This window comes from Cryptotermes secundus, unplaced genomic scaffold (assembly GCF_002891405.2).
Source record: "Cryptotermes secundus unplaced genomic scaffold, Csec_1.0 scaffold423, whole genome shotgun sequence".
Classification (NCBI taxonomy): domain Eukaryota; kingdom Metazoa; phylum Arthropoda; class Insecta; order Blattodea; family Kalotermitidae; genus Cryptotermes; species Cryptotermes secundus.
In genome coordinates, this window is record NW_019731985.1 from 1,386,039 (window position 1) to 1,412,729 (window position 26,691).

The 26,691-nt window shown below is 41.0% G+C and overlaps 2 protein-coding genes across 4 annotated transcripts in view; both read right to left on the reverse strand.

Moving 5' to 3' along the window:
• The window catches only part of LOC111867418 (cysteine-rich motor neuron 1 protein), a 234,117-nt gene extending 222,989 nt beyond the window's left edge, over nucleotides 1-11,128 (reverse strand). For both annotated transcript variants that reach the window (XM_023857264.2, XM_023857262.2), the window contains exon 1: nucleotides 10,210-11,128. In XM_023857264.2, coding sequence (XP_023713032.1) covers nucleotides 10,210-10,531 — 322 coding nt within the window. In that variant the 5' untranslated portion in view covers nucleotides 10,532-11,128. The remainder of the gene's footprint in view (nucleotides 1-10,209) is intronic.
• A 7,119-nt stretch (nucleotides 11,129-18,247) lies between these two features.
• Nucleotides 18,248-26,691, reverse strand: part of LOC111867404 (Y+L amino acid transporter 2) — a 28,901-nt gene continuing 20,457 nt past the window's right edge. Inside the window, exons 8-12 of one of the 2 annotated variants that reach the window (XM_023857226.2) lie at nucleotides 26,090-26,164; nucleotides 25,390-25,549; nucleotides 24,015-24,107; nucleotides 23,099-23,154; nucleotides 20,929-21,015 (exon numbers count right to left, since the gene is read on the reverse strand). In XM_023857226.2, coding sequence (XP_023712994.1) covers nucleotides 21,013-21,015; nucleotides 23,099-23,154; nucleotides 24,015-24,107; nucleotides 25,390-25,549; nucleotides 26,090-26,164 — 387 coding nt within the window. In that variant the 3' untranslated portion in view covers nucleotides 20,929-21,012. Of the gene's footprint in view, nucleotides 21,016-23,098; nucleotides 23,155-24,014; nucleotides 24,108-25,389; nucleotides 25,550-26,089; nucleotides 26,165-26,691 lie in introns of both variants that reach the window. The other variant, XM_023857225.2, reaches the window with a different exon arrangement.

A 26,691-nucleotide genomic window follows, 5' to 3' on the forward strand; every position in this document is an offset into this window, starting at 1 on the left:
TTCTGTCAACAAATTGTAAGTTTCAGTGGCAGATTTTCCAAGTTTTGTGAGGAATTTGATGTTAGCACGTTGTTCTGCATTAGCACTCAGCATTATTCCGACGGAGCTCAGAAACACGATCCGCTTCTAACAATGGTCGCGGCCAGACTAACCGATGCACGTGAATGAAACTTTGTGTGACGGTAGAGGGAAGTCCAAGGGTCAATGCCCTACCCTCCTCTTCGTCAATGACGTGGCCGGAAATGAGTCATAAAAGTAATCCGGGTTCTTTATTGCCACACCTTGTATATACATACATATATACCATTATGGTTTTTATGCTTTCTCAACTGCGTATGTCTCACAGCGTCCAGCAGCAGGCTGATTATGGTTGCAAACGACATGTAAGGAAGCGGTTGTGGCCTACTTTAAGGAACTGTCCCAACATTCGCCTGGCTGTAGTGAGGAATCTCAACCGGATTCTAACCCTAGACCTCCCTACCGCTTCCATGGAGTAACATCTCTCACGTGCAAGCAGTTGGTTTCCCGGTTTTTCTCAGTGCAACCTCAACAGTTGAGACAGCATCATGAAATCAATATGAGAGCGGAGAGAGCACAGGGACGTCATAACGGAGGAGCCAAGCGACCACGGGGAGGGGGGCGATATGGACCACACACACACAACAATGCAACGAAAATCAATAGACCCCAGGCAGCAAGACCCGCATAACTTATGGGGCTGCGAAATTAACCGCAAACTTTAATTAGCAGAAGTACGCCCCCCCCCCAACGCACAACGCACATCAACTCATTTAAGAAGATTGTATCAATGCGCGGATGGGACCGGGAAAATTAGTGCGTATAGCGTGCCCGACTACTCTTCTTGTGGTTTTCCTCAGTCCCTCCACCCAAATACCGAGACATCATCCCTTGCAATCACTAACCACCCTTACCAAGATAACTCAGTCACTGCGTGCTGGGGTCCTGGAATCGACTAACGGCACGAGGCTATCTTACCGAAGGCAGGATACAGGATCCAACCACCAGTTCCTATCCGGAGCCAGTTGAATTCAATCCACACACTTACAGCCCATGTATTTATTACCAACATTATTCTCCATCCTACGCCTAAACCCCTAATTTCCCCTTTCAATGTGTGCGACCATAACGTATCCATTTCTGACATTTTAACCGTTTAGATTTTCGGGAAGTGTTCGGTTCGAATCTCGACAGGGACACTGGCTATCGTGACTGAAGTTTCTCGTGGTTTACTCGTCTGTCCAAGCAAATTCTTTCATTTTGCTATAATCTTTTCCTTCCAAATCCCTTCCAATTCGTCACCATTCATCATCCTCTCATAAGACGTTACAGTCTCGAAACTGAAAGTGTCATCAAATTATCCGCGAAAAAACGAAAGTAAGGTGATGTTGGTACCTACGGTTCGGAGGAAATTTCCGCCTTTGTCTTCAGGGCTTAAGTGAACCACGCAGCGGAAATGGCTGGTTATATGGAATACGAAATAAAGGAACCAAAGTTGCTGATCATGGCCATGACTAGGGAGCGGCAAGAGGGGGGCACTTCCACCCTGAACATGGAAGTAGCATATTCCTCCGTAACGTTAGTAACGTCCAGACTCCACAGCGTTTGAAGTGGTGATGCTCGCCGTGACGTGTAACTAGACCAACCAGCTTAATTACGTCTGTTTGGCCTGTCTGTCTATCTGCAGGCTGTCTGCCTGCACATGTATGAACCGTTACGTCTCATGTCCTTCTGAATAGACATACAAATGTTTTGTAAGCGCGAGATTTATCACGGTTACCATAGCGAAACGAGTTGTCGAGCGCTGACACGTTGCAAACGAAAGTTAAAGTGCTCAACAGGTCACATAAATTCAATTGGATAGTATCGTGTCTATTCTGTGAATACTGATGCAGACACGTGAAGTGTCCCTCTGCCTATTACCACTCCACCATTGAGTGTTCCACACCGTCCCCTCCCCTGAGGTGTGTGATATCCCTGGCCACGCAGCACATTATCACATCCTTGTTCTCGTAAGTCGGCGGTTACAGACCGCGCTTGTTGGCCGGTCATAGGGTTAGAGAAACTATCGGCAACAGTTCTGCGCGTTTGGCGTGCTTCGGATTGCTGTGCATTTCGTGTTTCGTTTCCCGAAACTACCAAAGAAAATTGCGAGAAAAAATCAGCGGTTGCAACCCGAGCGAGACAAGGCAGCGTTCTGCTACCAACAGGCACGATTCGTGGTGTCGTTGGTTGTTTAAGTACTTAATTACTTACTTAGCGATTTGATTAATAATTAATGAAATATATATTTTATTCATTCATTCATCAATGGCTCTATAGCCCTTTTGTTGGGACCCTGACCGATTTTTCAGTTTTGTAACCCTATGCACACAAAGTCGGCAGGACTCCTTAGACGGGGGATCAGCCTGCCGCAAGGCCGTTACCTATACACACGACAGCACAAACATATAATAAACTCACAAAACATCCATGCCTCGAGTGGGATTCGAACCCACACGGCCCCAGTGTTCGAGCGGGCGAAGATGTGTATAGTTTACGACGAGCGAAAATTCGTTTCAAACATCGAGTTAACATTGTTTTCTTTTGAGCATCGTGTAGAAGCCGATGCGGACCTTAATTAACTTCGCCCGAGCCCGACAACACAAAGCATCTAAATCCGTTGACTAATTTCGGCCATACGGACAGACAAAGACACGCCGGGTAGCTGCTTGCTTTCAGAACACGCCCGCACTTGCATTCAGCTGCTCAAAAGACAAGGGTCCTTACAAATTTGTATACAGCAGCTGCTATAAGCCGCGATAAGCCCTCGGGCAGACAAGACCTCGGATTACAAATTTCAATTTACTCTCCAGATCTGACGCCCGCACCGACTGCTAGCACAAAGCCATAAGCAGTTCATCTACACTGTATATAAACAGTCAGTTCGTACCTCACAGGAAACACATGACGTCTCCGTGACAACGACCAACCAAAAGCACTCCGTGTGCGTGCAAAAGCGGATGACACAGTCACCACTGTGCACCTTGCACTGACAGACAGACAAAACGTGACACGAACTACTTGAGAAGGGTCTGAAAGCAGACCGTCAAATCTGCGCCCAAACTGCGCACTTACATGCGATGTGCGGCTGTCACGTGGCACAACAATGGACAGAAGTGTGTGCTGCGTTTCGAGCTGTTGTTCGATAATAAAATGTCAACTCGAGTGGTTCATTGATCGACAAATAAACGAACCTTGGCCACATGGGTGAACACCAGACACGAACCCACACTCTTGACCAAACCCTTGGTTCTGGCGCACTTTCCCTTTGGGCAGCATCGCCCTCCATAGCAAAGAACAGGAGCGCACTGCCAGCCGATGTGACGCTGTGTACTCCGGTACTTCATCGACATTTCGCAGGAGCATACCACTTCCATCTTCAGACCCGAAGAAAAAGGCAAGCAACATGCAGCTTGTTTGTTGCTAGCTTGCCATATTTTCTTCGATCATGAACATGGAAGCGGCACATTCCTCCGAAACGTCAGTGAACTTCTACCGAACAGCCAGGTGTCACGTCCCAGAAACAACGCTTCTATAGATGTCCTCACATTTCGTTAAATAATATTAGTCATAAATAAAAGGTAAATTTATCTATACGCTTAACTAATTAAGCACGTATTGGGAATGGATGTACGTGTATAGATCCACTTATTCTTCAACTCGGCACTAGTTCGAAGTGAGTGGTTAGCTCCACTCCCCGGCCGCCTTACCGCCGGGGGAGACAACTCCAAATACCCGCGGGGTAAGCCTAGAACCGGTCTGGATGAAGGAGAGAAGAAGACAATTTTGTCCCTACCCGGACTCGAACTCCGACCCTACGGTCATCCAGCCCGTATCCAGTCGCTATTACCGACTGAGTTATCTCAGCTCTGACGTTATTTACAATTCTCAGTACAATGGATTTTTTATAAAACATTATAACAAACCGATTGAGCTTCTTGCAGAACATTCAAGTGGCAAGGATTAACATGAAATTCGCGAAACCGCTGTATCGAGAAATTTAATTTAAACTGGTCACGTAGTCGGGACACGAGCTCCTCATGCTGCAACAACAGCCACCGGCAGAGCGCAACCGTCTCCTTAGCGCGTGACCGCCATCTCAAGACCCGACATCCGACTCTGGAGGCGCCGCTGCGTCCATCTCTACCCGGCAGGTGGTCTATAAACGTAACCTTCGTCTTCCCATGTCATCCCAAACATACAGGCCCATGAATTTGGAGCAGCGTCATCAAATTGTAAGAACCGATCCTCGTTCGACGTTTCGGACCTTGCGACACGGTCGTTTGCTGCAAAACCACGTAGCTCAATGGCTGAAGATGTTATGCCGTGCAGTTTCGTACAGGTTTACCGAACCTGCCTTGGCTTACTCTTCAACCATGAAGAAGCCAATACGCTCTTCCGAAACATCTGTAAACGTCTAGCAGACAGACTATTTACAACCTAGACTACAGCACTGTGCAATCACCGGCGCGGGAACCTGCAACACGCAGTTTTATTCAGGCAGGCTCGCAGTCATTACTCTAGTGCCAGGCACTGGCATTTGAAGCCGGAAGTGGATGGTGGATGTAAATAATACTCAGAAAACACTGCGTCTTAATGGAGGCATACCTCCACACATTCATAACCTCGGCACTAGACGAAGGTGAGTTCAATTCCAGGCAGTGGCAAGATTTTTCTCTTATCCACAGCCTCCAGACCGGTTCTGGTTCGCCACCCAAATAGCGGTTCTGGNCGTGGAGATATACCTCCATTACCCTCTCCGTCGTCACGCCTGGGACTTATAACATTATAAAATCTCGAGCAGCTCCTAAGCCCGAGGCTTGAGCTCGGTATGAATGTGATGTCACTGGATAGATTGTGAGCAGCGGTTTCCTTTTCCGAGAGGTAGCAGCTTCAGACGTCATGACTCGTAGAGGAAGTGACGGGGGGGATGGAGATGAGAATGAAATGGACGGGGCATGTAGCATGCACAGAAGAAATGATAGATGGATATCATAACACTATCATGCAGAGTGCAAACCATGAAACTCGTTATGTTCTGACGAAGAGTGAAAGAAAAGAAGTTAGGAAACGTATACAGCACGTGTGCTCGCTGTTACTGCCTGCACGAATGCTTAGGCATGATGAGGGCGGCCTTCTTCAGAAGATCTAGACCATATGATTTTCACTTTTCTGGACTTCTTTTCCAGAGCAAGGTCGTCAACCTTTCGTCCAAATCCCAACCCTGAGGGCCAGGTCCCCGTACTTATATCCCCAGGAACATGGCACAGTTATGCACAATGTGCATAGAGTAATTGCTTTTTTTATTCGCGACTGTATTCGGTTATTGATGTGGTTAAGTTTTTGCATATGGTAATGTGGTATCTACTGCACTTTTTATCACAGTGTTTACACACACACGCGTCATTTGCTTCGTGGAAACGTTCGTTCTTGCATATCTTGTGGTGGAATCCGTGTGTTGCCAACCTAGTAATTGTGTGTCGTAATTTTCTGTTGGGTCCTGTCCAGGTTCTGTCAGTCATTGCATCAGTGCTGTAGAACTCTTCCCATATTTCCTCTCTTTTTTGTTTTCTTTCTTTGATAACTTCCTCTGAGTTTTTTGTGCTTGGCAGTTGATATCTGAGTTCTTCTATTAGGAAATTTTCCTTGCAGAGATCGTATGTTAGTCTGGATTGCGTGTTCTTAGGAAGCCCTAGCGCTAGTTTAAGGTATCTTGCCTTCACTTGTTCTATTTTCCGCAGGTTTTGTTTGGATAGTTTTTCCCAGGTTATCTCTATGCCATATAGTGGTATGGGACAAATTTTTGCATGGAATATTTTCATTGCTGTTTCTAGCGATAATAGTTGCAGGTTTCGGATGGTGTATATGGCTTTGATGGCTGCTGTGAATTTTTCTGTTATGTGTGCCGTGAATGTTGTAGATGTAGACTGCAGTGTTAAGCCGAGGTATTTATATTGTTTTACTGATTTTATGTGTTCTCCATTAAATTTTATTTCTTCATTCTTTCCTCCTTTTCTGAAAGTCATTAGTTGGGTTTTATTTTTATTTATTTGAAGTTTGTTTTGTCTTGACCAGTTCTCCAGTGTAGTGGAGGCTTCCTGTAGCTCCTCAATATTTTTTCCTCCAATTGTCATATCATCGGCGTACATAATTAATTGTACCCCTGTGTGTTTTTCCATTGTTTTGGCCAAGTCTGCTGTTGTAATATTGAATAGTAATGGGCTGAGGGGGTCCCCTTGCAGTACGCCATTTGTTTGGGTTATTTCTTCGGATTCTGACACCGTGTCTTTTATTATGATTTTATTGTTTTTGAGGATGTCTCCTATTAGTCTTGTTGTTGTGTTCTCTTCTCCTACTATTTCCCTCAGTTTTGTTGTGATTATACTCCTGTCGAGTAGGTCGAATGCCTTGCTATAATCTATGAAAACTACATGGTATTTTCCTCGTGGGTGTCTTAATGCTTCTTCAATTGCTTCTAGTAGTGCTGTGATGGCTTGTATCGTTGATCTTTGTGGCCGAAACCCAAATTGATTTTCCGGGATAAGTGAGTCTACTGTTGTTGTTAAACGGTCAGTTAGGATTTTGGTCAGTATCTTGATGTGCACAGTTATGCTCCCAGGTACCGGCTTCCCTTTTCGTCACCTTCTACGACTCGCAGGGCTATGGTGGAGGTATTTCCAACCCGCCTCCACGGCTGAATATAAAAACCACTTTGGTGTAAATATCTCACAAGTCATAAACCTTACGTTAAACGGTACATTGACCAGGAAGTGAGCGCTCCACACAGCCTCCCTGCGGACTGTGCTCTGAAACATCTCCCGGTCCGTTTAACATGAGCAAAGTGACGCTCCACGTGCGCCCAGATAAGCGTGCACGAGTTCATGCAAACTGGCCGCTACTGTTGTCCAATATCAACCAAAACTGAGGACGTCGCCAAATTCAGAAGAAAACTCTCAGTATCAAATTTGAATGAAAAATATTGAAGCTACTGAAAGACGCTCAAGATAATGCCACCCCCCCCTCTCACTCACACACACACACACACACACACACACTGGCTGGTAATTAACTAGGCCGGATGTTAACGAGGACTCCCACGTCTCCTCGCCCTCTTAACGCATCCACTTCTTCGTGAAGCTGATGGTTGCTCAGCCAGCCAAGAAATTATCCGCGCTCATAAAACCAGATCGACACTAGATCCCCAATCACTTAGACAGCGGAATCCCCTTCACAACCTCTAACCCTCGGAAGCCCCCAAAATTCATCCTATCACAGTCAAATATTTAACTACTGATTTCCTAGGTCACAGAAAACACACTGCTTCTTAATAACAAATAACACTGTTTAGGGCAACAGTCCCTGTATATTGCGAGAATCACACGGTACATATAATTACCACTGCATCTGAGGGTTCCTATTATTCTCGCATGTACGCCTATGTTCTGGAAGTGATTTATTTCCTTGGTATTTCCGAACCAAAATCTTACACATGTTATTGTTTCTCCACGTATGCTACAAGTCATACCCATCTCATTATTGTTCTATATAACAGCCTAAATGTAGCGTGGATAACGCGTCCAAGCCCTGAAATCCTGGGCTCGAATCTTGGCCTCAGGGATGGATTTCGCAGTTCTTACATCAACTGCGTATATTCTATAGCACCATAAAACAGACCACGACCACTTCAATATACCATTCGGCGCTATGTAGCAAGTTACGCAGTCGGCTAGTTGGGAGCAACGAGGGGGCGATGCCCCGGCAGCGGCTGGTGAGAACCCTCAGTTCACGGTGCGCCTCGCCCCTTCTGCGCCCCGACGCCAACAGAACTTCTCTGCTAATGTGACGCTTTGGGCGGTAAAGCAAGCGCTTCCTCGCTATCGGATTGACGAAAATCGCCTTCACCTGTTTATGGAAAAGGCGTAAAGAACGATTCAGAGTTCTAAAGAAACTCATCAGCTGTACCGAGGAGGGAGACTTCTTGAGAAGCCGACAGTCGCTCAGCTAGTCACGACATCCCTCGCATTTTACGGAAACCTACCATGTTCACAAAAGCCTGTCACTAGATCCTATTTTATTCAAGGTACGTTTTAAACATTATCGTGCCATCTACGACTAGCTCTCTCAAAGTGGTCCTTTCCCTTCAGTTTCAAACTTAAAACTTATAAGCGTCTGTCCCGTATGTGCTACAAGGCAATATCAAGTTTTTCTGTGGGAGTTTCGATTAGTGGGGGGTGGAGTCCAACTGGGTGCACTCGGCACTGCGGCTACTGATTCGCCTATTGTAGCCTGCCCCGGGTGATTGTGATGATGGAGAATTTGGTGAAATGAAGATTTGCAGGGGAAACTGAAGCACTCGGAGAAAACCCCCTCCCCGGCGCCACTTTGTTCACCACAAATCCCACTTGACCAGAGCCGGGATCGAACCCGGGCCGCCGCGGTGGGAAGCCAGCGACTAACCGCTTGAGCTATGGCGCGGCCTTCTGTGGGGGTTACGTGAAAGATCACTTAAAAATGTTCGATAAACTGTAATTTTCGGTAAATATGAAAAGCGTTTGTCCTCAGGGTTCTGGCAACTCTTAGGGTTAACGCTTCAGCCATTTTGTTTCCTCTGAAAGGTCGAACAAGTTCACTCAGCATCAAACGGAAGTTCGTGAATAAAACCATTTTTTGGACATTTCTCTCAAGTTCACACAACTGTTTCTGAATTACACAAAGCTACAGAACCGCCTAGACTCTTTTGGTTCCTCCGGACTCGTGTGAAATCAAACCACACAAATTAAGAACAGCCTCTACCTTCTGGAACATGTCGCCTCCATCTTCAGGGATGAAGTGTACGGCAAGCAAGAAACCGGCGTAAAGCAGGGTGGTGATTTTGAGCTCACAAAAAACTAATTTAAATAACAAAAATGTGAAAATGTTTTGAACATTAAAAAAGTAAACAAGAACCGAACAAGGTGGCTCGGGAAGAGTCTTGTTCGTTTTCTTCTTCCCTCGAGTCATACGAGGAGATAGTAGATTAAATTCGGCCACGACCGATTCCTTCCACATACTATCTAATTGCAATTAATATCGACTAAACCTTCAACGTTATTCAGTCTGAAGGAGGGAACATGAAGACCGCCTTTCAGAATAGTGTTCCGGCCGATATTCGAACCCAACACCTCCCAAGTGCGAGTAAAGAACGTTATCACTGCGATAGCCTGCTCGGTTCCGCACAGCTTGCAATACTGCTACAGCACTAGCACTCGCTGTGCGTACAGGACTGTACGGCGTCACAACCCACGCTCGCGTGTTTGTTCGTAAGAAACTGTTTCTGTGAGCGCACCATCACAACCTTATATAACTTTGTTAGAACCTCACTTCCTATCTCTTTGTGTAATTCGCGATCTCCCGGGTTTAGTAACGCCGTCTAAATTGGTAAGAATTCGGGTTGCGTTTCGGGGAAATTTTTGTCGCCTCCATCTATCTTCATGGCCGAAGGAAACACCAAACAAACCAGGCGAAAAGCTGAGCAGAGCTTCTGTCGGACTGTACGGCATCATACCCCGAGACAGTTGTCTTGGCAGTCACTGATGTGGGAACCTCAGGTCAAATAGATGTGATAAGCTTCGAAAAGCATTGTGGTATGTAGACCCGTTGCTAGCCAACGACCGCAAAATAAGCAACTATACAACATCCCGTGCTGAGATGTTGTAAGCAGGACAAGTTGGGGAACCCAGAGGAAGGGAAACGTCCGCCGCTGGAAGCCACTACAAAGCAAACAGACTGAGAAGACCTAGTGTGTCCCATAGTGATTTCTGAAGTGTAGTAACATGTTGTGTTAATTGCGATTAACAATCCAAACCCCGTCTAAAGTCATTCAGTCACGTGACAGTAGACAATAATTTGAACCTGCATAGTTTGGCCAGATATTGGAAGCCATCAGGCAGAGTACAGAACTAGAAAAAAAATCGTGCAAAAATATCGAGGGAACAATTTTCATTGATCGCCATGACGACGACGACGACGACGACGATGACGATGACGACGACAACAACAACAACAACAACAACAACAACAATAATAATAATAATAATAATAAGTACTACGCTACAAGCAATTGTATGACACAGTCTGGTAAACTTAACGCGCCGAACTGGTGGTACTCACGTGTGCAAATGCCCTCGGAGTTGGCCGCCAACACGGGTTTGCCCGTCGCATGAGCTGCTACAACACACTCCAGCCCCTCAGCACAGGAGCCATAGAAACCATACGGTCCGCCGCACGGCTCATTCTCAACCCGGGCACAAACCCGGCAGCACCCACATGGGTCCCAGACGGTGCCCCCACCGGGGCAGTCACCTTCACTTAGTTCCTCGCACTCGGCCGGACTGCAGACACAACTAAATCCGGACACGAAACGCAGAGAAAACAGCAACAGAGCTGTAACAAGCATCGCTGCACAACAACTAACAGAGTTGTTCTGCCCCATCTAACCACATGCCGCCTTGCCGTTGCTTGGTGCGCACAAATGCGTTCTGATTCCCCCACAGACAGTGGCTATGAGTCACACTTCAGTCATCCGCGTTTTCAGTTTCACATGGCTGTAAAATAACTTACAAACACCCACTGATTCGCTTCTTCCATGTTTATCACGCAAGAATTTTCCGCCTACACGCACTGAGACATTGTTTTGTTTCCGCTGCAGCGTTCTTCTGTATAGGCCAGCAGAGCCGATGGTGCCAGTTATCAAGTGTACTGGCTTGGTGGAGTAGAACGATAAATACCAGCACTTAATTAACTGTTCTTTATATTTATGTTGAAGACATTTCGCATAACTTATTATGAGTAATGTTCTGTGGTCTCACTCTGATATTTCACATCACATTGGTCTGGAATTATCGCACCTTCAGAAACACGTCAACGGAAAAATTGGCGCACAAACCAACAGGAAGTACAGTCAAGCTTCTTAATCTCATGAAGTTAACGCAAATCTGATTCAAACAATATTCACTACGCAGCGTGTACAGACTGTATTAGACAACACAACGCCTACCATTACTTTCAGCGTACGCTGGCACCGCGCCGACTGCCGACGCACACCGACGTCTTCCCATCACATGGACAAACACTGCAGTGCTGCCAATAGGACTGTCAATGAATTACCTAGTAACCAGGCTAGTTGGGGATAAAAAAAATCACTGATTTGACATGCAAGGAATTCACATGTTTGTGCTTATGATGCTAAGACGGATAGGCGTACCTCATTTCACTACATCCCACAAGACATCTACGTCATACTTTTGCTTCCGGTAACTTTTTGACCACAAAGGATTTGTAGCCCCCCGCAAACAAAACGAAACAAAGCAACTGACAGTACGACAGCAGGAAGACCCTATAAACAGAACTTATAAGAAAAGGTAAAGTTGATCATTTGCTTAATTATGCACTATGCCATGAAGACGTATGGAGGAGTGGATGCATAGATCCACATTTTTCTTGACCTCGGCACTAGATAGCAGAGCGGTCAGCTTCACGCCCCTGCCGCTTTGCCCACGGGGAAAAGCCCCCTTTGGTATCCATAAGATAGGAGACTGGGTCGGCTCCAGAGCCGGAATGGATGACGTGGAGAAGAATCTTTAACCTACCGGGATTCGAATTCCGGGCCCCTTCGGTCGTCCTGCCTGTAGCCAGTCGCTATACCGACTAAGCTACCTCAGCTAGTAAACAAAACGTATGGCACATTTGACGCATTCTTTAATAAGAGAATAACTACTTCAGAGTAAATTCAGAACTAAAATAAATAATAAGGTAATAATAACATTCATCTTGTTTGGCTTGCTTGTAGTAACAGGTTTCATGCTGGTCTTCCAAGATAAATTACATAAGGAACCTTCTGATGTTACTTCTTTTGATAATAAAAGCACTATCAGATGATTCGGAATGCTAGCTGCCCAAGATATTATATGAGCGTTACATCTTGTAGGTCATATCGAGTTAGAAGTTTGATATTTGTAATTTTGAAAAAATGTTGCCGTACATTTGCAACGACATTCGTAAACGAATCCACAATTATAGCATTTATAAGGAAAGCAGAATAAGTGCTTAGAAGCGAAGACTTCAAAATATTCCATTATTTCAGTCTCAAATGTCCAAAAGAGCAGAAAGCTAGTCCCAATTCAAATATTTCTAGCTAAATTCTACCGGAAAACACAGCGTTGAAGCGAGTGAAGGTCGCCAACCTGAGTGTGCTTACAGGGCCAACCTTTTCATGCTCTGATGCCAGGGTCTGGCTCCAGTGCGCCACTGGACAGCAGACTGCGTTCAGTCACTTGGCAAACAATTTCATTTACATATGCAATAATGCGTCTAGAAATTTGAAACTAGAACAAATAAAACCAAATACCTGCGACCAGCTATGTGTTGACACACTGTGGATACCGAGCCACATGCTGCTCTTTTGAATCCTTAGTGCAGCTAGTAGGGAAGCAATTAGTCTTTTTTTTTGTACATAGCTGATGTGTAAAAATAGACCCCACGGATTGGGGAGAGGGCTTGTATCATCCACACCACCTCTGTCTGAGTCTCCAGGACTTCTGAAAATTATCTTATACATCTCCAATTTACATTATTAATTTGTGGCAATCCTGCACCTGACTTCATGTTCCAATAGTTTGACACAAATTTAATTTGGCAATTACTTATATACTGGATGCTCAAATGGGGCTGCTGCAGGTGGCCATATTTACACTGTTATGGCTTATGTCCGTCGGATCCTCACATTTTTCCTTCGCCTCACCAGGAGCCCTTCGTGTTCCCCAAGAAGCAGGCAGAAAAGAAGGGGGGGGGGCTGCAAGACTTGCATTGGTCACTGCTACTCTCAAACTCAGGCCCCCCTTTACAGAAGCCCAGTGCCATTTCCCAGAGGACAGATAGATGGTCTCACACTGATCTTCCAGTGGCGTACAAATGAAGTGCAGATATAATCAAGGGTCCCAGAACAACCATGAAAAGCCTCAGTCCAGGAGGAACCTTGCAGAGATTTAAAGTGTGTACCTTCTGCAGGCGAGAGGTCTAAATAGTCATAACTGCACCAGCAAGATGCAGGTCAAAAGTGCCTACATATGTATGTCAGCAGACTCCTTATCTACATAAATACTGGCATGTTTTGAAACCAATCAACATTACACTTTTCATGAAATAAGAGCAGATTAAATTCAGAAAGTGCCTGTCAGTTCAGCATCTTTTTGTCTTCCCATCTGCTGTCTAAAAATATGAAGAATAAAACATACAAAACCATAATATAGCCTTCTGTTTCTCTGTAGGTACAAAACTTGCTGTCCTGAAAGTCATAGGGAGTGTGTCTCAGAACAGGGTGGGTGCTGAGGGAATATTTGTACCTGACATTACATAATGCTCAGCATCATCAAATGTTATTAGATGATTATGTCTGGGAGAATGGGATGGATGGGACATGTAGCACACATGGATGACATGAGAAATGTTTAGTCAGAAAACCTGAAGGGAACAAAACAGCTTGGAAGATGAAGCATGGATGGGATGATAATATCAAAATGGATATTTCTGCCAGGTCTCAAAATAATGAAGATTCAGCTTCGGTAATATAGTGTAGAATTTTCTTGACTAGGTGAGCAATCAGCCATTCATATATATAAAGTCAGTGTCAACCAGTAAACGTTTTTACTGTTGTGACATTTAGAAAGACAAGACAGTATTTCATTAATAAGAAATTAAAACAAGATGGCTCCTTCTCAGTTATTAGGTGCTTCCAAGTAACTTTTATTTCATGAACAAATTATCTTATCAACATTGTGTATTTCTTGAAATTCTAAGAGCACAAAAAATTCAGAGTCTGCCATCATATGGCAGTAATTACTGCTACTCAGCTCACATTGCTGCCATATTGGTAATACTGATGGTAAGAAACAATGAAGGAGAATGGTACTCTTATCTCAATATTCATATCAAGCAAATTTCATGAGGATCCATTAGTGGGATTGAAAATTATAAGAGTGGACATAGATTTTACACAGTTGAGAAACCATACACATCTCTTTGTAATATTTTTGATTTCTGATGATGGTATATAAGGCAGTATATTTCCCAGCCTTTTAACAATAAAATTACACACAAAATGAATAGATGCATGCACACATACATTTGACATCATTCAACAATATTATGTATACGATACAAACATTCATAAAGCCATTGGTTATTGTCTTTATTCAGTGTAGTAACAATACTGAACACAGAGAAATGGTGCATTACTTTCTGTGCAGCTGTGTACATGACTCAGACTCTCCATGGCCCTTATGTAATGAGGCCTTAATCACATGTAAAAACTCCAGTGATATGAGGAGTACTCCAATATGCTTCTTGATCAGCTTATAACTTTGTTCTTCTTCAGTACATTTTCACTGAAAAAATAATTTTTTGTAAACTATTATTTGTATTCATATCTATACAATATGCCTCATGCGGCAACAATAGAACCATACAAAAAAAAAAAAACGTAAAGAGATTTCAGCTGTTATGAAATTCTCTCCCAGTTTTACAGTTTCCTTTATTCTGCATACAAAGCTATCACCTCAGTAATTTCACAGTGCAATGGTTACAGCCTTTCACATAATCTGGGCCATTCATATAAAAATATGAATAAATTTACAACAGCCAAATCACTTAACTGTGGCTGCATATTGATGTTAACTTGAGAACTGTTATACAATATGTTAAAAGCAAGATACTTCCAGTAAGTAAAAAATGACCTCATCACTGTGTTCATTTAATACCATAACAATACATTTAAATTTTCTTGTATCACACATACCTAGCGTTCATTCCATATATACAAACTCGTGGGCTGTACTTTTTCTTCTATTCTTTGGAGGGTAGTAGTTTACATACAGTTTTTTCATTAAATATGTTATGGTATTAAATGAAACTAAATTACACCTACCATCTATACATAACATTTACATACATTATGTCCAGTACAGCAACTGGCTGGATGACAGAGGGGTCGGTGTTTGAGTCCCAGCAGGATAAAGAAAATTCTTCAAATTGTCAAGACTAGTTATGGGGCCCACACAGGCTCCTTACTGATTTCTTCAGAAAAATATTCAGCCACAGAAAGTGTTGTGTAAACTTACATAAATCTGTATTTGTCTCCCATTAGATATGGAGGTACAAATACTTTTACTCTTAAATTTTATTCCCTAGTCTAACATGGTATGCCACATAAAATGCAAGATGTTATGTTATTCTTCCTTGTCTCCAACTTTAATATTCTCCAGATTTCAATACTGCAGATCTGCAGTTGGGTAAATTTTATTTTGGTCCATATTAGTTAAAATAATATCTATACCCTATTTTACATGAATATCTGTTAAGTTGTCACTTTCTTAAAATGGTTCAAAGTATACCAATAACAACTGTAAGATACAAAATATATTTCACAGAACTTAACAGAAATTATGGCTCTATACAATGTGATTTACACACCAGTAATTTTGATCCCAATAAGTTAGCTTGAAGACAAATTCTGAAAGAACACATTTGGAAGCATTCCATGGAATACATATATTTACCAATAACTTTATATTGTGAAGAAATATTTTTTACTTTAGCTGATGTCACAATACAATCTTTGAAAACCAAGTCTCAACTATGAACACCTATATCCCACTGCATAGGCCTTCGTGATTATATGAAACAAATGTATATAAATGTATAATTTATAGAAGCATCTAACAACATGAAATGAACTGTGCAATCAATCCAACTAATGACCCTGTTATATATTGTGGTCTCTCACTGTAATTTATACACAGGCCTCTGAAATCTTAATACAATTGCAAGAGACATAACCTTAGTTTTTTTGACTACACATTCATTTTATACAGTATGCACAACAAAGTTCCTCTGGTTTTGCAACTAACTATTTCTAACAGGGAACACGATAACAATGACTTCTTTCCCTTAGTATATAAACGCTGCATATATTCATGCTGAACTGAACTCCATGGCTTTAGTCCACAAGCAAACTATACCGACAAAAAGACCGCTGCTTATCGGCAAAGTAAATGCCATTTTTAATAAATATGCTAACAGAAATGGCAAGGGTGTATTAGGTTTTAATATTTGTCCATTAGTTAACATTCTTTTGTGATATACTATGCATCTAATCTCAGAAAATTTACACAGAACAAGATGAATTTCAGTCACACTTGCCTTGCATTCACTGGGCTACACAACCCGTTAAAAAGTGTTCTTGTTCTAGGCAAACTGCTGAGACTATGCAATTAGGTCATCAGGTCACAAACTGATCTCAGGTAAAACTGTTATTAGATTTCTCAGAAAATGAGACATATTTAATGTAAAATAATCATGTTCTAGTGTTTTTAATGAGATGACCAGTTCTGCAACAGATACATTTACTTTAATAGACACAAAAAATACATCTTTATGAAATAGCTGAGAACACAAAAAAAAAAATTCTTACAACAATGATTTTAACAAATTACGTCTGAGAACCTATTGCTAGGTAAGGAAGATGAGAATAATGGGGTATGTGCATGATGTTGCTTACTGCAAACATGAAGGAAGGCTTTAACTTTGTTGATATTTTGGTTAGCGCACCAACTGCATACTGAGTTTTCTTTAAAATACTGCCCTCAGATATTTTAAAAAATATATTTAAATGTACTAGGTAACTGAATATATCTGATGCTGTAACATTAAAAAATTCTGCTTTAGACCATGTGGTGTAGTTGTTTTGTAAGATTCTCACAATAAATATCATTAGTCAGCTGGTTACTGTCATGCAGAGAAAATGCATTTTCTATGAGGCAGAAACTGAATTTTTATATATTAGAGATGAACTTCAAGCACCAAAGGGATAACTACAGCTTCGTGTTCCTGAAACTGTTGATGGGTTCAGTGTGGCACTTTGTGCAGGATAAACACCAATCAATGTCTCTATTTGTCTGCAAAGTTTTTATATTTCACTAATGTAATGACAGTTTCCTAAGGCTAAATTTGTTCAAAAATGATATCAAATGTAAGAGGGCTTCATGAAGTTTAGAGGAGCTATAACATAAACTCAAGATATGTAGAGACAATTTAACATTTACCTGAAAAGTTCCTGTTATTTTAGAATATGAACAGTCAGATACAATTTTTCATATGCGCATGCATGCACAGATATATATTATTGAAGAAATAAGCCCCAAGAGGGGTAGAAAAAATTCTTATTAATTCCCACAGTAGCAAAAGCAGGTGTAAACAACAGAAAGAATTGAGCAACAACACAGTGGTGTCTCTTCCTGTCTTAACTGTATGATACCTCAAGTCAGTGTCTAGAAGTTATATCTTTAATCAGTCTTACTTCTGATGACATTAACTTACACAAACTTCACCGTGGGGTCAAGGAGACCAGAGTGTGAAGCTGACTACTCACCTTATCTGCTTGCTAACATCAAACACTGGCCATAACGAACCTGAATCACCGATGTTTTTCTAACTGCAATTTGAACACTGTTCTTGAGAACTATGCTGACCCACAACAGTTTTACATGATTGTCCAAAATGATACCATGACATCACAATTACACAAGTCCCTGTAGTGGCTAATGGAACACTACTTGGTTGGGTCAACAGCTTAAGTGACTCGACAACAGGGAACAAAATCCAGAAAAACATTTCTTGTTCCCATTTCACCAGCCTTTGAAGCAGCGATTCATCATCATATAATTCTACTGTCACTGTTAAAGATTATTATGGTTACTCTCATCACCATATAACAATGACAAGAAGACTTCATTAGGACCAGAATAAATCTGCAGGGCTCCAGTTGGTTTTCAAGTCATCATCACAGAAGATGCCTTTTGACAAAACCACACAGGTAACTATGCATCACATCAATAGCCTGCCTCAACACTCTGGTTAATTTGTAGCAGATGATATCTGTGAACTGATGCTACTGCTATAATCCTTATTCTTACTCTGAACTCTCAACGTGCGCACACACATGAATTCAGAATAGCATAAAAGTTTTGCTGTATAACAGTCATCTCGTAATTTTGCCATATACCAACATTAACAGATCTCTTACTTAACATTTCCTATTCTACCAAGCCTGCAGGGATATTCAAACTGATGTCACAGCTAGTCTGCCATGTTCGTAACATCTTTCAGTCTCCACATATCAAAAGTCTTTTGTACCAAATCCACAAATTTCTTACTTTTACCCATGTGGGTTTTACCAAACAATGTGGTTGTTTTACTGTACCTCAATATATGTATGTGGTTCACTGCCTTAAGTGTTTGTTCTGAACCACAGACTTGTCAGGTATAACACAATATAACTACAGTTTCTCACGTTGTTTGCAGTCTGGTGTGTAAGTTCTTGTGCCATAGAATCCTTGTTATCTCTGGTCCTGTAAACATTCAGTTTCTCAGCAAATAAAGATTTCAGATTTCAGGTTTAACCCAAGATTCTTGTTGAAGTAGACTACAGTGGTTTCCAGTTCCTCCAGACTGGAAATCTTGTCCTTTACACTTCATACTGGCTTGCGGTGGGGAGGAGTCCTCATCAGTCGCAAACAGCACACAATTTATGGACAGGTTCTAAAAAATCTGCTGTGACAGTACTTCCTCAACTTTTCCGCCTAAGAGTCCTTCTCTAATGCTTCTTTGCTCAGGGGATTTCTGTAATCTTGATCCCCTGGTTGCTACGCCATTAGTATATTTCTTATAACAACTCATTATCATTATTTTTATCAGCACCCATCGCAGAAACAATGGGAGTCAAGAGTATCCTCCATACCAGCATGTGTTTTGTCACTTGATCACCGTCGCTTTACAGTCTGGTGGGCTAATGAAATATTTATCAGAGAGGAAGACGAATGGATATTCAGCAAGATGTTCTCTTAATGATAGAGATGGCTGTCAACCAGACATAACTTCAGGGGCAGCAACACAATGCACATACAGTATGCTCTTAAGATATATTTATAAAGATATTAAAATCAAATCCATTTAATGACAATTCTGGCTATTATATCGATTTCTTAAACTCGGGAAAACTTATAAAGTGCCCAAGTCATTCAGCTTTATTATAGTTGGGCCTGAAATAGTTAATACTTAATTTCACAAACTGTTGTATGTACTTAATAAAAAATTATTGTTATATGAACTACTTCTTGTCCACAGCTGTATACAGTAGAGAGCCAGGAATTGCAAGCGTTGCCATGTCAATGGAACACAATGTTATGTTCACCGAATAGGCACCAGAATGTTGTTTTCAAAACAGAAAACATTAAGCAGCTTTGGCTACATTTTACAACTGTATCAGATTGTTATAAGTAATATAACTTAGTATTGGTAGGTAACTAAAACCCATGTTTCGATCATAACACACCTTGTCTGCAATAATGATATGATGGTCACTACATAAATCACTGTTACAGAATCTAAAACTACTTCAATCTCACACATAATTACAGGAACCACATGGGCAGCATAACTAAACAGCCCCAAACATTTCAACATATAAAAATACACTGGCAGTTTAGTCAAATGATGGGATATTTATTATATGGAGGGGAAAAAAAAAACAATTCTTATAGTTCTCTTTATATATAAACATACTGTTTTTCTTGGAAGAATCCTATCAGCATTATGGAAACATGCTTCTAATCATTAATCTTTGGGTCAGATATCAATCACCTTTATTATACATCCATTGAACAGCCATGGTACATGTGTTATTTCTTTTCCTTCATCATGAAGAAATTTTAAACAAAAAATAAACATTTATATCTTGAAGAGTGCAGTCTTTGGGGTTGTTTTGGACTAATATATATATCTATCTATCGCCATCATCTTCAGTGCTGCTCAACTTGTGATATACGCATTCTTCCAAAATGTCATGCCATCTCTAAACTACATGGCACTACAACCCAGAAGTCAGTACTCTTCACTTACAGTCACTGCAGCAAAAACCTCAAGCTCAACATCTACATCTTGTCACATTTACGTAATGACACTGTAGTGTCATCAGGTTATGTGTAAATGTGAAATTGGAATGAAGAATGCCGCCACATCCAAGAATACGGCATTCTCCAGTCACTGGCGGGAAAACGTCAAATCTTACATAGTTAAATTGGAATGTTAAAAACATCTCTCAAAAGATGCATATATTATCTGCAGAAATATCATCGGTGCATCTGACATTACACGCAACTCCAGAACACCACCAGACTGAATAAATAAATACTTATTACAAGAAACTAAGTCATATAAATAGAATAGTAACTGTCTGTCCTCTCCAGAGTGAGTCTCTTCTTGATGTAATGTTATGCATGTCGCTCCATGCTTGTGCGTTCCGATAACTGCAACTATTTGTTTGTGTGGTACAGTTTCCAGAATTAGTGCTGAGGTCACAATAACCAAAAAAGGACTGCAATGACTTGATTTTATGAAAAAATATAATTACATCATTAAATAGTACATAATAAACGCACAGAGCTCCTTTGAAAAACCAGCCATGAAACAGTTACCAATTTAGTTTTCCCATGGTCAGCCTTGAAAGTGCAACTTCTTATTGTGCTCATATACTGTTTACTGGTGGGCTTTGCTGGACCTAGTTTCAACCAAGGTTTACAACAATGAACTGGAAAAAGAAATTATGTAAACAAATATATCTACCTACCTGACGATGACCTTATAACGTTGAAAACATGTCACAACAGGATACAAGCACAACAAGTACCAGCAACTTTGAGATTTCCCCTGCAAATTAAATTATTAACCAGCACAACAGGATGCTGAAGTATGGTATCATGAAACAGTTATGTTGATTCCAACTAGGAGGGAAGCTCCTTCACACCTGGGCAGGTTTCTCCTTTCCCAAGACCATGAGGATCGCCTGCAGAGTGTGGGTTGTCGCTACTGCAAGAAAGAAAAAACACATGGTCAGCAGCAAACAGCTCTCTGCAGGTTCCAACAGCATTATGTGAAATGAAATGTCACTTTTATAAACTCTGCAAATGGTTTTATGCTTCCATACTTATTTTATCCAGTTTTTGCCACAAAAAAAACCTACATTACTTCTATAAAATTCAAGAAAATATGCAGTCAGCATATGTAAATATCAATTCTCTGGATCTGCTGAACCTGAAGGCTCTAGATCTGTCACTGCCTTTTTCTAGGACTGTTTATATATAGCATGTCACCAGCAGCAAACAAGCTGTTCTGCAGAATGTAAGTGAAACTTTATTTTACAAATGCTATGGGATCAGAAGCAAAGAATTTGCCTGACTTGAAAATGTTGAACTTGAACTTGAGTTCTGCACTGATCTATCTTGTTTGGCCAAAGTCATCATTAGAACATGTTGGTCATGGATAACAGAACAAACAACATAATTAGACTAATTAAGCAAGTCAAGTGCAGTATACTTCATGATGAAGACCAGGCTGTAAGATTGTAACAGTAACACAGAAAAGCTTAAGCAGTTGCAATGCTCTGTGAAAACAGAAGACTTGGGAACAAGAAGAAAACACGAGTATTAACAAGTCAGAAGGTAAAAGTGTGAGACCAAACTGTCTTCTTTCTTTTCTTTCCCTTATACGTAATCTTTTCTCAACACCAATCAATGCAACAAATAGCAATTACCTCTTCCTACAAAACACTGAATATTAATTAACTGGCCAAGTTGATATAATACTGTATAACATGCGCGCACATACATTTTTACTCACATTTTGATGTATTTAAATTCACAATTATTTTTTTAACATAATTCTCAATATCATACACCAACCTCATCAATGATTTGTGGCATAAGAACTGATAAATCAAAATGAATGCATGTAATGTAGTTTTTAATTCTGAGAAGAGGTGATCGCAAAGTATGATGGCATTTGTTAACTTCTGGTTGAATGCTTTGACCTGTACAGTTAAAGCCAGTCTGAAGTTCATGGCTACCATTCGGTTAGTGCACACTTTACTGTTCTGCATGGTGAAGCAATGGAAATGTGAGAGTGGTGGCTGTTAGCATCACATTTGTTTGTAAAACATCCAGTCTGAGAGCCATGATCATGCAACTCAAGAAGAGTTCTGAACGATTAGGCAACTAGCAGGTATGAGATAGGCAAGTTAACACAGGAGTAAACATTAACACTGTAGGATGAAGCCACCACATATTACTTTCCCAGACAGGAGCCAACACTTCAGTCTCCACCATTTGGGTAATTATGGAGACAGAAATGTTCCTCCAGAACACCGGTACCTGTCTACCAGATGTGTCATTCCAGAAAATGTGTTTGTGGGATGCCACAACACAGATTCCACTGAGTTATCAGTTATCATCAGCATAGTCAACATGCTGTTATTCTGTATTTTCCTACAATGATTATGCTAATAAAACTAGCACATTATCATGCAAAAGTGTTGTGTCCATTACACAAGTTTGCGTGTGCCACTGATAAGATTCACAGACTGGCTGAGTGGGGATGTCTACCGATGATATGATGCTGACAAAAACTGACTGTCCAAGTAACTCCATGAAACAGCCATTCTTCAGAAGGATGGACAGTCACTTGGCAAGTCGAGAAATTGCCCGACTTTTATGGAACACAAAGGTTCACTCCCAAGAGCCTGCTACTGATCCCTGTCCTGAGCCAAATAATTCCAGACCATACCCACCCACTGTCACTTTTTTCAGATCCATTTTAATACTATCCTCCCACATACAAACCTGTCTTTCTAGAAGTGACTCCCCTTCAGATTTGCAGAGCTATCAATTACAATTCAAAGTACTGATGTCTGTCACTGAAGCAGGGTATCCAGCAAGGAACCCTTTCAGAAAAACACATCTCAGACTTCTCAGCCATAAAATGCACACATCTGTATGCCATAAAAATCTGATGTTTTAGGTACTACTGTGAACTCAGAAATAAGCCAACACACTCTCAAGACTGCAACACTGCAAGTTAGGAAGAAGTGAAAAGGGGTTTAAAAAATTAACAAAACCTTTGTTTGGGGTCGTACAACCATCATTAGCTTTTGTAGACTGTGGGTTGCAGCACCTGCAATCAAAACAACACACAACGACATCCATAGAAAAATCATAACACAATTGAAATTAATTTTTACAAAAAATAAATGTTAAATTTAGTCAGTACTTACAATAAACAAGGAGATACGGTAATGACAACTAATTTAGGAACAGAATTGTATATTTTTGTCATGCAAAATTGTTATTATGAACTTTACAAGACACATAAAACTGAGATTGGAAACAAACAATATCATCAAACAGAAATCAGACAGAAATATAAATGAAATAATTCTAGACATGAACAAGTTGATATAGATGTTTGCCTAGAAGAGCTGAAACATGACACAGATTCAGATGGCTTATCAAGGTGGTTATCAGTGATAACCCCTTCCAGTTCTCTTCAATTTCTAACCTCCCTCTCACTACGAATTAATGTGTGTAAACCTTTAAATGGATACATTGTGTTATGGGAAAATGTAAAACTTCTGCCATCTGCTGTTCCTCTACATTAACTATTAGAAGAAACAAATCAAATTATTAGAAGATATGTCAAATAATCTAAAGAACAAAGCTATAACACTTAGTACATGATCCTAATGCAGCGATGGACTTGTAAATTTGATGGCTTTGGCTTAGTGAACTTGTACAAGAAAATTAGGTCAAAAGGCATCTGACAAGAAATTGGAATTTGGTTACAAAGCACAGGAAAGGCATGGAATAAGGGAGAAGACAAAGGAATGTAGAATGAAAAAGACATTTTCAGCCTTCTAATTCGTCAGAGGAAGGGACAAACAAATTATGAGGACTTGTTATTAACATTGATACAAAACCAAAATGTTCATATGATAATGTCCTCTGTTGTGCACCATACAGCATGTGAGTCCTTACCAAGAGCACGCTGGATTGGTTTTGGTTTCTTCTTCCAATAAATGAAAATCAGGTACACTGGAACACTGGAGAAGATCATCAGACAGCCATAGCCTGGAAGGGAGACAGTTTCATGACTGTGCGCATAGGGTACTGTGTTCACCCTTCACATGCTGATCAAAGAGGTCAGTTGGTCACGAATTTCCCTGTCTTTTATGCTATATTTTCCAAGTTAGGGTGAATATCAAGCTCTTTTTAATACATAATCAATCTTGCCCTTGTCAGCAGTAGGTACGACTCGCTCACGCTGATACAAACATGTACATACATATACAGAGTGTCCCAGGAGGAATGGACAAAACTTCGGGAGGGTGTTCCTTATATTAAAGTATGCCAATATAACCCAAAACACCTATGTCCAAAGTTGAACGGTTATGGAGATAATGGCCAGAGAAGTGTCAAACTTTGACCGGTGTTGCACACTTGTTGATTACAAAATACATATTAAAACTGGCAGGAATATGTGGATTCTGTAATGTTAATAATGTACGTAACATCAAACTAACTTGTGAGTGACGGAAAGCCATAAAAGTGAAGTACGAAATACTCGCTCGCCATGTCATAATTGTCCTTAGGTTTCCAAGCACTATACATGACACATGACTGGCGAGCGATGACGTAATATGGCTGCGCTACAACCCGACCACATAACTGTAAACGTACATTNGTGCAGTGAAGCGTAAATACAGTGTTTCTTTATTTGGAATTTGTGACAGTCTTATATTATTAATTGCTAAAACCCTCATGCGGGCTTCCTGAGCATATGGGAACTTGTCCCAAGATGAGAAATGTATGAACTTCCAGTTAATGGTAAACATACTTCCTGTCAGTGACAGCACAGAACATGGTGAAACCACACAACAGAATTCCCACCATCAGAGCATGGGGAGTTGGGACACACAATTTTGTCAATGAAACAATTGGCCTGCAAGTGTACTTTTAAGGAAATAAGCTGAGTATGCAGTGAGAACCGAGTAGCAAAAGGGATAGAACAATTGCAAGCCAATGTACCTGCAGATCAAACTGAACATGAAGTGTTGTTTACTGAATATTTTAGCTGAGCAATCAGCATTTCCACTTTAAATTTCAAAGATCCTACACTGAAAGCCTGTCATCCATGTCAGCCATTGTGACTGAAGTTCCTGCTGCCTTCCTCAGACCCAGAACAGTACCTTAAATTAAGTCATGAAAATTTCCTGCATATCCTTGACAATGTGAAAAGCATCAGTAAATAAATGAAGTGCCAAGAGAGCAGTGGACTATCTGGTAACATGGCCTAGCATAATTTACACTTTCCCTCACAATGAAAGATTCAATTCTCATGTGACTGGCTTACCTGTCTCCACGGGGCTGGCTATCATCGGCACAACCGTCACAAACAGACTGGCAATTATATAGACAATGGGGAAGACCAGATTCACCTTTATCGGCCTGGGTAAGTTGGGCTGAGCCCATCGCAGCCAGGGGAGACAAAGTACTGCCACTCCAATGCTCAGCTGAAACACAAAGGTATTGTAGGCAGCGAGGTCTAAAAGTGCAGTGTTGCCAGATGTCAGTGAATGCAGTTACAGTGATCTGTGCTGCTATTATTAAGGTCAGAACATTGATATGTTTGTGAAACACAGTCAGTCTCTTAATCTTTACAAGCTCTTTGGTATAAAGTGTTCAGGAGAATATTTGTATTTAAGAAAGTTAAAGTTCAGGACATTACATAACAAAGAACTGTGTTATGGTAGTGAAATACAGGTTATGACAGAATGGGTGTGTGACTAGAATAGAGGGAGGGAGGGGGGAAATGAATGCAAATAGAATTTTGGTGAGGAAACCTCTTGGGAAACAACAGCTTTAAAGACCAAGGAGGAGATATGAGATGATAATATTAAGAGAGATCTTAGGAAGATGGATTGTGTAGATAAAAGGTGGCTAGAGCCAGCTCCAATGGCAGACTTTGGCAGTAACATTGTTCAACCTCTGAGCTTTACTGAGCACAGACTCCGAGACTTTCAACTTGCATATAAATACTATAAATGTCTCACCCATGTGGCAAATCCCACGTAGTTAATGAGGGCAAAGATGTCGGAAACAGTGAGGTACAACAGAGACAGCAGGGCCTGCAACATGCATGATAACCATCATTTTTTGCTGCACTTGAAGTCGTTAATATCCTACTTATTTTAAATATACATATATATATATATAAACTGGGTCATGAATTATAGAATTCTTAAAAGAATTCTGCAGTGTTGTACAGAAACACTATGTAGCTAGATAGACTTAAAAGGATTCTGACAATGGTGTACACTGTACTTCTTTTGGCTTATTTTGGACTTCACCCATCGTCTGGTATGTAAAAGACAAAAAGACAAAAAACCCAACTGAGTAGGTTTATCCTTCCCTATCCACCTGAAGACAGAGACAGATCCAGTCTCTGAAATGTCGGGGTTTTTTGTCTTTTTGTCTTTTACATACCAGACGATGGGTGAAGTCCAAAATAAGCCAAAAGAAGTACTATGTAGCTACATCAACATTCATTTAAATTCTGCAAATATAGACTACTGTTAACGAAGGTTTATACAAACAAGTTACACAGAAATTTTTATGGATGTGTGTCTCCATTTCTTAAGGAAAAGATACCCTG